General features: G+C 35.2%; 1 protein-coding gene across 9 annotated transcripts in view; it reads left to right on the top strand.

Moving 5' to 3' along the window:
* The window catches only part of Gria2 (glutamate ionotropic receptor AMPA type subunit 2), a 112,440-nt gene that overhangs the window by 88,647 nt on the left and 6,644 nt on the right, over window positions 1–17,149 (top strand). For all 9 annotated transcript variants that reach the window (XR_004119595.1, XM_031374153.1, XM_031374155.1 and 6 more), the window contains exons 10-13: window positions 164–370; window positions 845–1,215; window positions 6,079–6,277; window positions 17,040–17,149. The exon at window positions 17,040–17,149 is cut by the window's right edge and continues 138 nt beyond it. Coding sequence is in view for 8 of the 9 variants with exons in the window: in XM_031374153.1 (XP_031230013.1) it covers window positions 164–370; window positions 845–1,215; window positions 6,079–6,277; window positions 17,040–17,149 (887 nt within the window). In the remaining variant the exon portion in view is untranslated. The remainder of the gene's footprint in view (window positions 1–163; window positions 371–844; window positions 1,216–6,078; window positions 6,278–17,039) is intronic.

Below are 17,149 nucleotides of genomic sequence, written 5' to 3'. Positions count from 1 at the left end.
ATATATATATATATATATTGTTCTTCCAATGTCTACCATATTATCTATATGTCTAATATATATGTCTTATGACAGACAATTGCTAAACTAGGAGATTTGACATAATAACAGTGTGCAAATAATTCAGTATAATAATCAGTGAACGTATTGTCTTTCCTTGTAGGAATCTCCATATGTTATGATGAAGAAAAATCATGAAATGCTTGAAGGGAATGAGCGTTATGAGGGCTACTGTGTTGACTTAGCTGCCGAAATTGCCAAACATTGTGGGTTCAAGTACAAGCTGACTATTGTTGGGGATGGCAAGTATGGGGCCAGGGATGCAGACACCAAAATTTGGAATGGTATGGTTGGAGAACTTGTATATGGGGTAAGTTTATGTCTCTTTAAAGTTAAAGCAATTCAGTTTGAATTATTGTTGACAGATTGTCACTCTTCTTTTAAAATACCCACATCTTAGATTGTTAACATTCCATGATGCTCTAGGGGAAATAAAAACTATTTAAATTTGAGGCAGAAGCAAAAAGTAAACTTGAAGATTAACTGAAACATGCATTTCACCTGTCTTCAAGCACACATATTATCCCCAAACTTCAAGGATATAGTACATGAAATGTGTAATGACCTAAATGTGTAATGGCCTTGGACAAGTCAGATAGGTCAACTATTTGTCTATAATACAACGTCATTAAGTACGTTGCCCTCTTGCTTATTCTTCAGTACAAGCACTGTGATTATTGCCATTCTCCAATTCCCATCTCCTTCTACTCCAAGTTTTAGACATTTATCTCTTCTAACCACAATTCTGGGTCCTGTTATTTTCCCTTTTATTTTTCCTTTACAGAAAGCTGACATTGCAATTGCTCCATTAACTATCACGCTCGTGAGAGAAGAGGTGATTGACTTCTCCAAGCCCTTCATGAGTCTTGGAATCTCTATCATGATTAAGAAGCCTCAGAAGTCCAAACCAGGAGTGTTTTCCTTTCTTGATCCTTTAGCCTATGAGATCTGGATGTGCATTGTGTTTGCCTACATTGGGGTCAGTGTAGTTTTATTCCTGGTCAGCAGATTTAGCCCCTACGAGTGGCACACTGAGGAATTTGAAGATGGAAGAGAAACACAAAGTAGTGAATCAACTAATGAATTTGGGATTTTTAATAGTCTCTGGTTTTCCTTGGGTGCCTTTATGCAGCAAGGATGCGATATTTCGCCAAGGTTGGTCACTCACCTGCTTCAACTTTGTGCATTTTAGGTCTCAAGTGGATATTCATGGTGTTTATGAATTCACCATAAAGATGTCAGCAGCTGCCGACCATTTGTCCAAGCAATTTAAGATGCTTAGGAGGCAAATTTTTACCATCGGCGTAAGCCTGTGAAATACCTGAACAATGTTCCTTGAATGTTGATCATGTGTTTCCCTGGTGAAATTATGCACACCATGGAGAGGCTATAAAATGCATAAGGTTCCTATCATTCCATGCCTGCTTGGAGGGGTACCGTGTTTTTGCTGCATATTCTCATTTTACAGTTATCTGTGTGTTCATCCACAGACCTGTATATGGGAAAATGGGCGATGTTAGCTTTTTCCTACAGTCAACAACTTGTTAGACAACACTTCATTTGCATATACCTCATCTCTTTATTTCTCTAACATCAATTCATGGAAATGGTGTGTGTGAGAGATTACTAAACTTTTTAAATGTTAGGCTCCTGGAGTAAAAAGTTGATCACACATTTTCAAGTACCTAGAAATACAGATAGAAAAAGGATGGTTTGCTGAAAATTACTATGCCATGTTGAAGGTTACATACTCACATACCTCAGTTCACATCAGGTTGTAATTATCTCAGGCTTAAAGAAACTAATTATCAGTATTAGTCACAAATTACCAGTTGCTTTTATGTTACAACATGAATGATAACTACCTGTATTTCTTCTGATAAATAAATCCCACATTTGCTAGTGTGTTATCATTAACATTTAAAGTCAAAATGATATTTGTCTCTAGGCAAAGTTAAATTGAAGCTGGAATAGCCTCTTTTGATTCCAATAATAATCTTTACTAGTTAAGGGAATTAGTGTCTGATGATAATTCATTGAAGTGTTAGTTTTTGTGTTCTTGGAAAATTACAAGCAATTAATTTCATAATGAGTATAAGCATCTCAAAACACATAGCTTTCTAAGTGTTTTAATGTCTTCCACTGGCTGAGAAGAGGGAAATTTATCCTTTAGGCAGAAATTATTAAATTCATATCAAATATCGAGTTGATATTATGGTAATGCATTAAAAAAATCACACTTAAAGAAAAAATAACCAAACTATGCAGATCTTTAAAAAAGAAAAAATCTAAGCTCTGTATTCACTATGAATTCTTTTTAGGGTGTCCCTGAATTAGAAATATTCTAGCTATATTTGCATGACAAGAATGAAGGATTGTATGGCCCTAAGTAGATAGTTAACCTCTGACATGTAGAAGAGCCAGCCTCTCATTTCTCATAGTTATCTTATTAAGGTTAATAATATGAAGATGAGTTTCTAACAATGAGGAAGATAAAAATAACAAAATTGAGGGTCAGAGAATATCCTGTTCCTTAAACACTGGATAAATAGTTAATAGTTTAATAGATCAATAGATTAATAGTTTAGGCTTGATAAGACCTCCGAGACAGGGTTCAAAGTAAAAGACAGTTGTGTTTGGCCAGCATACATTGTACTCTCTCTTTTAGATAAAGAGAAGCCTCTCTCTCTCTCTCTCTCTCTCTTTCTCTCTCTCTCTCTCTCTCTGTCTCTCTCTCTCTTTCCCTCTCTCTTTCTCTTTCTCCATAGATAGATTGATAGATAGATAGATAGATAGATAGACAGACAGACAGACAGACAGACAGACAGACAGACAGACAGACAGACAGGATATAATAGAGAAGACACTGTCCTGTTCCTAGAGATAGACCAGGTCTGGAAGCTTTCCTACATTCCATTTATAACATGGCACTGAATTTGCTTTCTTATCTAGTGTTTGCTAAGTAAGAACTAGAAAATATTTTGCTTTTGAGGCTGTAGTGCAAGGCACATTTATTCTGCAACATCCTAGGGTTCATTGTCGTATTCAGATAACTTCTCATTTTTATCGAACTTATTTCTTAAGTAGGATATTTTCTTCTGTGCTTTTATTCTTGAGCCAAGATGCACTACAGTTCATACACAATAATATTTATTTCTTAGAAAAAAACCAGGTTTTTAGTTAAGATATTTCCCTTATTATTGATTTTTATTAACATGTAAATATAATATATACCATTAAAAATAAGATGTAAGTTTCTGCTTATTCTCCATATGTATTTAACAACTGTACAAAAAGCATAACATTGTCAGTTTAACGACCATTTTAAGAATGAACACAACTATCATGTTTTGGAAGACAGTGATGACCACTGTAGATCAAAACAGTAGGCTGAGTTACTTCCTTCTAAAAAGAGATAAAAATTAACAAACCACTAAAAACTCCTTTTAAATATTTTTTGAAAATTCATCCATCATCCATTTTCGAGTAAAATCTACTGTGGAACTTCATAAAGAATGTTGAAAGAACATATTTGAGTTACAGTCTAGGATGATTTATTGAATTCAGTAATTATAACTTGTCCAAAATTACAAAAGAAGAAAAAGAAGTAGAAGAAGAAGTAGTAGTAGGAGGAGAAGAAGAAGAAGAAGAAGAAGAAGAAGAAGAAGAAGAAGAAGAAGAAGAAGAAGAAGAAGAAGAAGAAGAAGAAGAAAAGGAAGAGGAAGAGGAAGAGGAAGAAGAAGAAGAGGAGGAAGAGGAAGAAGAGGAGGAAGAAGAAGGAGAAGGAGAAGGAGAAGGAGAAGAAGAAGAAGAAGAGGGAGAAGAAGAAGAAGAAGAAGAAGAAGAAGAAGAAGAAGAAGAAGAAGAAGAAGAAGAAGAAGAAGAAGAAAAGTTTCAAGTCTTTTCATAGTAAGATATGTTTTGAAATAGAAAATAGAAAAGCAATATGCCATAGTGATTATATTTTTCTTCATCTTGCTTTGTTATATTCACAATATCTCTCAATATAAGTCACAGGCCATTTAAATATCATTATTTGATGCATATTAAAAGAAATGACTGTGGTTTTACATTTATAATCTTCACTATATGTGATCCAACGTACAACTTTTGTTTTTGATTATGGCAACTTTCATCTTAAATTAAAATTGAGTTTCCTTCTCTTAATAAAACTTCACTAGAACCCCAAGAAAATTTAATTGTTGCTTTTAAAACAGTTAAAAATAAGTGATAAATTCTAAAACTATTTTTTATTTTACAATTAATGCAATTAAAGTAATACAGAAATACTTTTAATCTCAATATGTTTAAGCACTGGATTAAAAGAAAACAGATATTGACTAGTATTTACTTTTTGGCTAAAATAGAGTAACACATAATCATATTTCTTAATCATGTTGGACATTGGTACAGTGTCGGATTTATTAAGCAATATTTAACATTAGTGTTGAGGGATCTGAGCAACTGGGCTCCAGTCTGCTGTTTTAGTGCAGGGTATATGTCCTGAATTATGATGCTGCATGAGTAAATAGCATACATTTTGATGGTAGCTGTGTCCATGTCAGGGTTTCCTAGAAGCAAAGTCTGTAAAATACTCGATTCTGATTCCACATGAAGAATATTTAAACTTTCCATTCCTAGTATGTTTATTTAAACATTTTCATTTTATCATGACTTTGTCATGGACGCTCAATTACATTCCTTCAGTTTTTCATTTTAAGCAAAAATGTTCTAAATCTTGACATTTGGGGAATTGCCTCTTCCTTTTGTATTGAGTGAATGGCTTTTTCTACCAAAATCGTCCACAATTTTATCTTGTGTCTAATGTATCAAAGGATATGTTAGTTAATGCTAACTGCCAACCAATTTTATTATGCCCATAAATGTCCCAATTTTCATGTCTTAATATTTTAGAACTATTTCAAATATATACAGATCTCATAAAATCTTTTAAAATAACATAGTAGATGGCTGCTGTTACCCATATAGCTATATTTATCTACTTCAATGTTTAAAGTAAAATATTGGAAATCTATTAAGCTTTTTAAAAACACAATATAGCTGGGCAATGATGGCCCTTAATCCCAACACTTGTGAGGCAGAAGCAGGCAGATTTCTGAGTTCGAGGCCAGCCTGGTCTACAGAGTGAGTTCCAGGACAACCAGGACTATACAGAGAAACTCTGTCTTGAAAAAAAACAAACAAACAAACAAAAACAAACAAAAACAAACAAAAAACCCACAATATATATTTATAGTATTTAAGTGCTACTGTCTTATTATATATACTTCACATTAGAAATTTATACCTTTAAAACTTTTAAGCATTTAATCTGTTTTCTTTGAGTTTTCTTTTTCTCTTAAGCAGGAAACACAAAGGAGCAGGGGTCAGAGCAGTACACACCATTAAGGGATTTAATTTGTATTCATTAAGAATTATGTTTTATTTTAGTATCATTCATTTGTCCATTTCTTTCCTGTACTGCATTGAATACCCATGTGTTTGCACGCCCAAGAAGCTAATGGAACTCGGTGTATTTGTGGGGTTGGGGTGGGCTGTATTAAAGGGAGGGGTTCTTTCATGTTTAAAGCTACTTTACGGTATAAATCATTTTTTTAGTATTGTTTTGTAACGAACTTTGCTGATGTTCTTATGTTCTCTTGTTGTGCTTATGTACCACACGAGTAGGCAAAGAATTTGCATATTAGATGAATTGCTTGTACATTTGTACATTGAAATTTCTTTCTCGTGGATTTTTACACCATTGATTATTATGTCTATTATGAAAGAATCCTAAGAATGGAGTTTAGGTCTTTGGATACATCCTCAGATCTCAACCTCATTATTCGGTATTCCTTGCTCAAAATGATTAGTAATTTCTAGTTTCACTAATGAAAAGTTATATCGCAAGCTAAAAGGTAGACTCTTCTGTAAGTGGCTGTTTGCATATGAATGTAAACTTGTTTTATACTCGATCATTCATTTCACTTTACGAATCCATTTCATACTTGTTATCAGATCCCTCTCTGGGCGCATTGTTGGAGGTGTGTGGTGGTTCTTTACCCTGATCATAATCTCCTCCTACACGGCTAACTTAGCTGCCTTCCTGACCGTAGAGAGGATGGTGTCTCCCATCGAAAGTGCTGAGGATCTGTCTAAGCAAACAGAAATTGCTTATGGAACTTTAGACTCTGGCTCCACTAAAGAGTTTTTCAGGGTAAGTGATTCTGATTTTTAGTGTCTGTGGTTATTTTTTTCTTCTAAATTTAGCCCCCATAAATTATTCCTGCCACCATTCTTCCCATGGTCCAGGAAAGCTGCTGTGTGAGAAGAACCAGTTGTCTCTGTCACTGTTTTTGCTCTTGTTCTGTCTCTATCTCAGACTTTCCATGCCTTCTGATCTCCAACTATAGCTATGCTCCCTTATTTTTTATTCTTAATTTCTCAGAAGGAAAAAAACATAATGATGCTATACAATCTGAATTTTATCAAAATTGATAAACATTCTATGGGATCAAAATTGAAACAAAATACAGATAATATTATTGTAGTTTTCTAAGGAAAGGGTACTGCATATTTCTTTCATGTTTGATAAGCACATCTATAAGATGTTCTACATGTACCATCCATAACTTCCATGAAGAGACTCATGTATGTATCCAGTATGCTATTTCAGCATTAAGAAGCAGATTAGGTTTCAGCTGTAAATGCTGAATTTTTGAGGAAACTCTTCAAAGGAAAAGTCCTCAACTTCGTAATGTTTAAAATAGGTAATACAACTACAATGTGTAGGTTAACTTTTTTTTAATCCATTATAAGACAGAATAAGTTTCTTTCATGCTTGCATTATATTTTCAGAAGATCTCATTTTATTGACATATTTCCACACAGACGATGTATTAAGTAACCCAACAAATATGAAAAAAAAGATGATCCAATAGTTACCAAATATCTTTGAATGTATACCAGTGAGAGTGAGATGTTGGCTAATCAGCCTCAAGATAAAGGCAAGGACCTTCCACGGGCTAAATGTCAGAGCCCTAGATTTTGATTTCAATACTCTCCTCCCGCATTTCCTGTGTTATCTCTTCCTGATTATTTTCAACTGGGACCAAGTTGGGATGGGAAGAAACGATCTTGGGAGCAGAACCATAGCTGCTATGCACAATGACCTGGAAGTGTGAAAAAAAAGGATAGTGCTTTTATTAGCACCTCAATTAGAGTGCAAAATATGTCCTAGCAGAAACACCTGTTATATTACAGATCTAAATAAAGTTATGACACAGATTATTATTAACTATAATTTAGCATCATTTCTGAGCATATATATGATCATGTAATCATTTTATATAGTTGTTCCCTAGCTTGATATATCAGTAGTTTTAATAGAGTACATCAGAAGACGGCATATTTATTAGTTAAAAATACAATTGTAAGGGCTGTAGTTACTCTTACTCAGTAGGGCTTGTTTTACTTATTTGGAAAACTCAGGTATGCTTTGATGTAAGTAAATTCTATGAGTAACACAGGGACTTACTATATAATCCTTTATTGGTCTTATATATGTTGGTATAAAATAATCATACTGGTTTCTAGATACTCTTCCAATAGAGTTTGCATCTGCTGAGACCTGCAGTTGTCACTTTTAGGTAACCGTGGTTGCAACTTTCTATTTCAGCATGTCTTCACTCTTCACTCAGTCAATCAGAAATGCAGGTATAAGCCGCAAGAATCCAGATATCATGACCAGCTGGCTAAAATTGTCCATTATATAAATGAGAAAGTAAGGTTGCCCTGGCCAAAGAGTATTGCTGCTTTTATGCTTCAGTGCATCCTTGCCTTGCAGAACTCGCTTGTACCGTAACTGTGCACTTTGCACAAGATTTGGGGTCCTAGTCTATGCTTCCTACAGTAATGAAGAAGGAACAACACTCATTTGCGCAAACTGCTTTGTTCTCCTCACGACATTTCCCAAAGAAATATTTTTCGTGTGTTATTTTTTTAACCTCATAGAATTCCTACCTGATAATTCAGGACTGTGTTTATGAAATGGCTTGGTTGTCCTTCAAAGATTCATCCGATAGAATTTTGGTTCCCGGTATGAGGTTTGGGGAAGGGGGTGGGGCTTCTTAGAAATGGAGTCTAGTAGAAAGTGATTGGAGCTGCTTTGGGAGAGGATTAAGGATATGGATAAGGGACTCTGGTTACTTCTCATGATTTTAGTGTGTTAGAAAATGAAGTCACCTGTGGATTGGGTCCCTTCTGCATATGGCCATTTCTGGCCTTTCTTTGTCACCATGCAGTGACACAGCTAAGAAGACCCTCACAGTAGACATGCATGACACTTCTCTTCATTCTTAGATTTTTTAGCTTCCAAATCTCTGACCAAATCAGCTTTGAGTAAAATTTCTATTCTAATATATTTTGTAATATATATCTGAGGAAAACATGTGAACCATGGTTATTGTTTGATTTCTATGTGATATTAAACCAGTGGCCAAATAATTTAGAAGTTTGATGTATTCTGAGAGCTAAAAATGATTCTTTACTGCTTTGTCTTGTACAGACATGCCTTTGTTTCCCAGTGTCTAGGTTCTATTCTTGATCACATCCATGTTTGACTCTATGGAGTTACAGCATCACTTTTGGTTGAAATGTGAGCGGGTCCTCATTGTGTCTGTCTTATTGCAGCTTTGGAAGGAATTTGAAACAACCTGACTGGATTGGAATGCATGCAGCATTGCAGTCAGCTCTTCTTAGCTAGAGAAAGAAACCATGGGCTTGAATGTGCTTACAGGCTCCTTATTGTGTTCCTGTCAGTAAATGGGAGTTTAGATAAAAACATAGACCACTACAACAGAAACACATGAATGCTTTCATTGAAACACATGACATGTTTTTGATTTGAAGTTTATCGTTCTTAAAGGCTCATCTCTCCATGTTAGATTAAATCAAAGACCTGCTCGTCTAAGAGTGATTTTTGACACACTTGCCACTTCTGTTTATATTTGACAATAGGGTCACCCGATGTAATATGATAAATGAATTCCTTCCATGCAGTGATTTTTTTTTTCAAGATGTTGTAACTTTCCATCTCTTTCCATCTGGAACCATAGTGCATCATCCCTTCTCACGTGCTTCAGTGTAAGGAAATGGATCTCCTTTAAGCTAAGAACTCCAATCCCCTGAGTGTCATGTAAAATAGATAGAACAAAACATAGTTAATTTAGACCTTATAAAGATAAAACTATTTTTTTTTCTGTCAACATTTCCCACTAGTCCTCAGTCTGTTAGCTGAGTACAGTTGAAATTTTACATTTCTGGGAAAGAAGGAATTTGCAAAGGAAATATTTGCTTCTCTTCATGAGATTAATAATCACCACACACGATGGGTCTATGCTTTTCTTCAACTGTCCTTTAATTGTGGAGAATTTGAGTTTTCGTGAGTTGTACATTCAAGGCAGACTGAAAGCTGGTCACATTGGTTGTCATGGTGGCCAGCCAAGCAGGAAGAGGGAACAGAGGAAGTGGGCTATCAGACTGAAGATGTGGTCCTGTGCTTTGTTCATTGGCCACCTGCTTTATTTATTCCCTGTCCTAACACCTAGTGAAAGAACTAATTACATGTGGGAGACAGGTGATTGCCCTTCTTTGGAATATTGCTCTAATATAGCATTTCCTAATATGACATGATTTCATTGTGTTATTAGCTTTATATATTTTTGTTCTTTAATTTTACTAGAGCATCTATGAGTAACTAAGGCAATTGTCTGTTTTGATGACAGAAAGCTTTTAATTCAGGTTTAGGGAGAACAATTTGAGAAGTAAGGACAGCGTCCAAATTTTAAATAGTAGATACAGAAATGAAAGAAACCTTGGAATACTTAAAAGTGAATATCCATTTCTAAACTGCAATTTGGATCTCTTATACATGCAACTAATTTTCATTACAAAAATAACTCTGTTACTGTAAAAGTAACTTATACTGAGTTTCTAATTTGTAATTATCTCTTTTTGTACTATGATGATATTAGCTGTTTCTATCAAAGCCTTAAGTACTTTTAGAGTTCAGGTAAATAATTAAATGTTAAGTTAGGTTATGTTTAATATTTCTTTATTGAGGTCGGTGAGTCCATAGTAGATTTAGAAGTGTGACTTAGGCTCTAAATTTTCTAATTTAAACTCCATATTCTACTCATTCATCAATATGCTATCAATATTTAGTTTGTGTTTGAAGAATGTGACTTTCTTTTTTTTTTACAAGTCCAATCTTGTAAAAACTGAGAGCTGTGGGCCTGGAAGGGTTCTCTCTGTGTCTATCAGCTTCATCTCTATGGACTCCACTATGCTGCTGTGACCTGCTGTGGAGTTGCTAAGCATACTTAATTAGAGTGCCATTGTAAAATACCTATAATTAGGAGGGAAATGGGATTCAAATATAAACTACTATTTTTAGAGTTTCAATTTTGATAATTTCCCCTTATTAAAATAGGGCAGATCATAGTTCTATAATTTTCTGGAAAATGATTTTTTTTTCAGAACCTATGTTTGTCATATTCCCACAGCAAGTTAGAATCTAGAGCAGGCAGGCAATGGTTTTCTCCATGAGCCTGCCACAGGTCTGTCAGTCCACAAAGGACAATGATTGACTTGCAGAAGGGGAGCAAGAGTTTCTTACCCATGACCAAGGTCCTTCTCACGATAATCAAGCTGTTTCCTCAATTTGTCACCTGTGAATAGACAAGACACACTGTTCACTCTCTGACCAAGTGGTATGTGTTAGTGCTGTTAGTCTCAGGAAAAAAAGAAAATGGTCAAATAATGGTTCCCTATCTCTTATGTAGTAGTCTAATTATTCTCTTTTGTAAATAGTAAAGTTACTCTGATCTTAATCTATCAGACCACAGTGTTGTTACTCAGTGTTATAGACATGTTTCAGTTTAGAAACAGTATAAATGACAGACACGTAGGATCAATGCAATTGTTCCTCATTAGAATGAAAGAATTAGTTTGAAATTTTCCTGGTTCTGTATATGAGAGTGTTTGTTTGTGTGTCTCTGAGTATGTGTCATGAGTGTGTATATTTCACTGTTCAATAATCATGGTTACCAGAGAGCTACAATAACTGAGATTATTCCTAAATCCAAACAAAATGTTTTGTTACTGTGTTTGTGGCACTGATGACACCTATTTATATTTACATAATTATTGTCTGGGCTTGGGAAGTATGTGTCTTTAATGACAGCTATTTGGGAATGAGAATGAGAGGGTCACAATTTTGAGGTCCACTTGGATTGCAGAATGATTTCAAAACCAGCGAGGAAACTTGGGGAGACTTGGATTTAAAATAAAATTGCACAAGAGGGGTCATTCCCTAGGAGTGTAACTATGAGGCAAAAACAGATTTCATGTTCCTAGCACATGCAAGGTCCTAGTTTCCATTCTTTATCTCCAATAAAATATGTAAATACAATGATAAATGAGAGTGTTCTAGTCATTGTACACTTACAAAATAGTACTCACTTTTTCAGTAGCATCACAATTTTTAGATTTGCAGCTTACAAAAAAAGATGCAGCATAATTTCCTGATACTAAGAATATGCAGAATACAGATTTCACTAGTTTGTAAATCCTCCTTCTATTCTATTATTTTCAATACTGCCAGTTATTTCTGTGCTAGGTTTCAAGATCAGCAGTGTATGTGTGCAGGAATAAATATGTATCTATAGATTTTGGTATATCAGCCACACATATACATACAGTTTTCAAAGGTTTTAGAAACTGAGTATAGTCATACATATTTCTGTAGGTGTAGGATATTACTCATACAAGAAGAGATTCTTTATAGTCCTTCACTCATGTTTAAATATGTAAATAGCTTCTAAACTTGTAGGCATGAAATAAATGCTGAATGTGAACATAGAACAATAAGTAGCACAGCGCACATGGTGAACATATGTATGTATACGTGGTTAGTCATATCTATCACAGATTTCCACTCCTTCGTGTTATGTAGATTCGATACAGCAGGACAATCTGCTTAGCTGCCAGCTCCTGCATGCCTACACATTGTCTAGATGACCCAGAACAAGGTGAAGTCACTTCCTCCTGGTTGGCAGCCTTCCTTTCTCTGACATTTTAATTTTCTCACCATTCCACAGAACAACTGAGGAAACATTTTATTCATCTGTGGGTTTTAAAGACATAGCCAGCCTGGGATAAACCTGCTCTGCTGCTCCTGTTCAGTTTGATTGGAATAGTGCATGGCAAAAGTGGTCAAATTTTTAGGAAGCTTTGACATTGGTTTCTTGAAACATTGGTTTCAAGGTAATTGCCAGGCTTAGCAACCACACAACTCATACAGTGGAAATTCCTCAAATTTCATGGGAATAGAAGACTAAAGACAGACAGGAGGCTATCCTGATTCATGGGACTTCAGTGGACCAAGTGCTGAGAAAAGGTTATATTTTATTATTACATTATGATTATTGGGTAAGCTAGTAGATTGTTTGAGGACAAGTGGGTTATTTTTGTCCCACAGCTATTTTCCACAAATGTCACTGGCCTCTGACTGTCCAGCTGGGTAATTTAGAAACTATCTCCTGCCACAATGAATGCTCTGTACCCTGATGACAGGAAGCCTTTGCTTACAGACCATACATAAGAAGCATTACTTCTCACTCCAGCAAATGCTGAAGACAAGCTCACAACAAAGTTTACAATGCTGAAAAGCCTTGAGAACACTCTCATTTTAAAATGCTTAAAATTCCCAGTTTACGTGTTTCATTTGGGGTTCGAAGTATTTTATTACCTTGTTTAAATAAAATAATCACTTGTGTTTTTACTGTTTTTTTTTTCACACCGGTTACCATAATGATAATAATGTCTAGGCAGGCAGAAAACAAAACTGTGCTATGTTATTATAGATCAGAATAAAATAAAAATGATATTGAAATACTGTTGGTAAAATCTAGAAAATTTTCCAATTATAGTTTTGGCATTTAAAGGAAGAGATAACTTTGAAATAAGGTATCATTCACATTTCCACATACTTTTGTTCTGAATCTTACTAAGTATTCTCCCAAAGCATTTTTGCCTCGCAAAGATGACTGCTCATTTTCAAAGAGTAATACAAACTTTGAAAATAAATGGAAATAGAAGGAATTAAGCAATATCATAAAAGGAAGTTAAAACAAAATAATAGGCAGACAGAAATATTTATGTTTCCCAAATTAAATACTGCATTGACATGAAAAGATTTTAATCTTACATTTTAATGTGGCTAGCATATTATAAAAATAAATTTTAAATATATGAAATTATCTTTCCTTGGGAATTGAAGTGTGAAGTCAGTATCTTATATAATTTTAATCCAAATAAATTTTTGATTGTTTAATTCTGGAACAGTGTCTTTACTGTCCTTCCCAGTCTGGCCTTGAACTTTCCCACCATCTACTGCCTTTTGGGGACAGATGCCCCCCAATAAAAATGAATCATCACACTCAGCTCCAAATACTTTCCTTTACTAGAACTTTATTCTTGAGATGACAAAAAGGAAAGCAGAATAATTCTAAATAATTTATGTTGAAGGCAATGACTAAGAATGACGTCCTTGGTCGTTTTGTCTGGAAGGTTTGGATCAGTGTCTTTACTACTGTCTCCCAAAATACAGATCCGCTTTCCAAGCAAGGGTGGTCGAATGAGAACAATGGGCAGGAAACAAAGCTACAGTACTAGTTAGTAAAGGACTTATTCCTGCTTGCTTTCTGAATCCACAACTATTTGCCTTTTTTATATTTTCCTGTATTCTGAATGTCTTTATGTATTTACTAAAGGAACTGTAGAGATGGTTCAGTTGGGAAACTACTTGCAAAACAAGCATAAGGACCTGTATTCTGATCTCTAGCACCCACAGAAAAAGCCAGGCATGGTGGAGTGTGCCTGTGATTCCAGTGTTGGGAGGAAGAGTCAGGAGGGCTCCTGATGTTTGTTGGCCAGATACTCTTGAGGACTCTGTATGGTCCAGATTCAGTGAGAAACCCTGTCTCAAAAAATAAGGTAGAAAGTGCCAGGAAGACATCTGCCCTACACATGTGTAGTATGCCAGTGTACTATAGCATACCCACGATATACACAGAGCTTCACCAGACTAGGTCCTGTTTGTTTCTTTTCTAAAATCACAACTTCTTAGATTTTCTATGATTTGGAAATCCCAATGTACTGTATTAAAGCAGTACACTGCAGTATCAGAGAGAAAGGTTAAGATATTTGCTACATGAATGTGTCTATAAAATAATACATAAGCATACTTTATTATTACAATTATATAATAATTGTATATAACATAATATATATATATATATATTATGCACACACACACACACACACACACACACACATGCACAAGAGATAGGCCATGAATTTGAGAGAGACCAGGGAATGTTTACAGAGGGATTGGAGAGAGGGGAAAAAGGGAAATAATGCAATTGTATTAAAATCTCAAAATTTTTAAATTAAAAAAAAAGAAAATTGTTTGGAAAACAAACCAAATATGACTCTTTTAAAAAGGTGTTATTTTTTATATATTTATATATATGAGTGCTATTTGCATGTATGCCTACATGACAGAAGAGGCCATCAGATCCTATTATAGATGGTTGTGAGCCACCATGTGGTTGCTGGGAATTGAACTCAGTACTTCCACAAGAGCAGCCAGTGCTCTTAACTGCTGAACCATCTCACCAGTCCTTTATTTAACACTTTAATGTACCTCAGATATTTCTTTCAATTTTGAATAAATTGATAAATTCAGTGGATAAATTGTTAAAATATATGTGTACTTTTATTTCAAACCCCTTTTAGTCAGCTTACAATTTGTTGCAAATGTTTAAACATATTTTTGGGGGGAAGTCATGTTAGAAAAAATCTGGAGTTGAAACTGTCAATTTAACTAAAATCAAATACAGTGAAATATTATAGTAGAGGCTAAAAAAAAAAGACAGGAGAGGAAATGATGAATAAGTTGGTTTCCAAAAACAGGCAAAGATTGCTTTTCCTTACCAAGTCCCTAACTATTCAATAGATTTGTATTTTTTAAAAGGAATCTACTCTATACAAATGCTATGATGATCATTAAGCTAAGACTTGCAGATGAGTTCCCAGAGGAGCATCCTTGGAGCTGTATGTCATACCAGAGAGGAAGCCTGGTTGGCCAGAGAATGCTACCAAATCTCTAATCTCAGGAAGGGATATTGTCAGTATTGGAAATACATTTACGTGATTCAGAAAAATGATTTGCTAATAGAAACTGTAATGCGGTAATGAAAGTTAGTATCTTTTAAGGGAGGACACCTAGATCCCTTCCATAGAGCAGTGAACAGCAATGGCAACAAGCTTGCGCATATCACAGGTCTAGTGATGCAGTAGCATCATAGACTTATTTGCCTCAGAGACAAAGGCTACTCTTATTCTGATTGCATCTGACATGAGGTTTCACCAAAATAAACCATGCTCTTTGTGTGAAGCTGCTAGGATTACTGGGGTGACAAGCTCAGAAATTCTGTAGGTCTGTCTTAAACCAATTTATGATGAATTGACAACACCTTACTAAGGTTATAACTTGAAAGTTTCATGGCATCTATTAAGAAGAATCTACAAACATCTCACCACTGTTGAAAATGAAAATATTATTTCAATTTTGCATCCTATAATTTCTATTAATATATTAGAATAAGAAAGCGGATTATTCAAAGTCACCCTGCTAAAGGGGATTAAAGTCATTTGTGAGAACTGTGCAAAGAAATACATGTAGCTGTAAAATGGTTTGACCTTTCTATCCATGTGCAGCTGGTTTTAGCTTTGTGTGGAGAATATTAAAGGCCTCCTTTCAAGTTTGCCTCTGTCTTAAAGTAAACTAATCTTTATGATACACATTCAATCAATAATACTCTTTCTTTTCTTTCTTATCTGTTGTGGAAAAGATTAGCTTAATCTTGACACAAAGTAGTCTGATGGTCAAATATTCAAAAGAAAAATTACTGTTTATTTAAGAAATATTTTAAATGGCCAATGGCGATTTCCTTTCCTAAAAATGTTATTATGCAGTGCATCAGTTAGTGTCAGTGTGGATCATGATTCACTAGAGGAACATGATCAATAGATTGAAAATATATTACAATGCAATTAATAAGATTGGCTTACATAATCTTGCATTGCAACCATAGCTGTTTTGAATAACAATGGCCCCATTGGCTCATGTATTTGAATACTTTCTCCCCAGTTGATAAACCTGCTTGCAAAGGGAGAGGAGAGGTGGATTTGTTGGAGAAGGTGTGTCATTGCAGGGGGCGCTTTGAAGTTTCAAAAGCCTACACCATTCCTGTTTTTGTTCTCACTGCCTCCTACTTGCTAATCCAGAGCAAGCTCAGCTAGCACTCAAGCACCTGGCCTCATTGATGTGCCTGGTGGCTTATCTCTTCTGTGATTCCAGATCCAGTGAAGCTGACAACCATGATTTATCCCCACAATGTCTACTAGAAATTTCCAGCATCATCTCTCACGTTTTTCACATAGCAGTTCTACCGAAAGTCCTTAGTGGTTTCCGGGCCCAATTAGGCACCAAGACTCCTGCTGCACCTTTAATTTAAGAAGAGTATTTTTAACCGGGGCAACGAAAACATCCTTTTCCTGTTGTCTTTAATAAGTCCCGTGTGCATTGTAGCGTATTTTCTAATTCATTATGGGTTCTAATTACTTCAGTGATTTCAATGACAAACTGAGCTCTTTCACAAGTGCAAAGGAAATTAATTCTTCATAGCAATAGAATTATTATCGGGAAAAAAAGTTAAAAGGTGAAAGCTTTTATGCATCCTGGGCACTATCTGTGTAAGCACTGAGAAGTTCCGGCCTCCCTTCTGCAATCTCCGAATCTTCTATGAGCCAGCTCTCAAATGTCTCCGGCCCCTTTGCTTTGTCTGCAGAGATCTAAAATCGCAGTGTTTGATAAAATGTGGACTTATATGAGGAGTGCAGAGCCCTCTGTGTTTGTGAGGACTACGGCAGAAGGAGTAGCCAGAGTCAGGAAATCCAA

The sequence above is a fragment of the Mastomys coucha genome, unplaced genomic scaffold (genome assembly GCF_008632895.1).
Source record: "Mastomys coucha isolate ucsf_1 unplaced genomic scaffold, UCSF_Mcou_1 pScaffold16, whole genome shotgun sequence".
NCBI lineage: Eukaryota > Metazoa > Chordata > Mammalia > Rodentia > Muridae > Mastomys > Mastomys coucha.
Note: the sequence above shows the minus strand (reverse complement) of the source record. Positions and strands in the feature narration are given on the sequence as shown.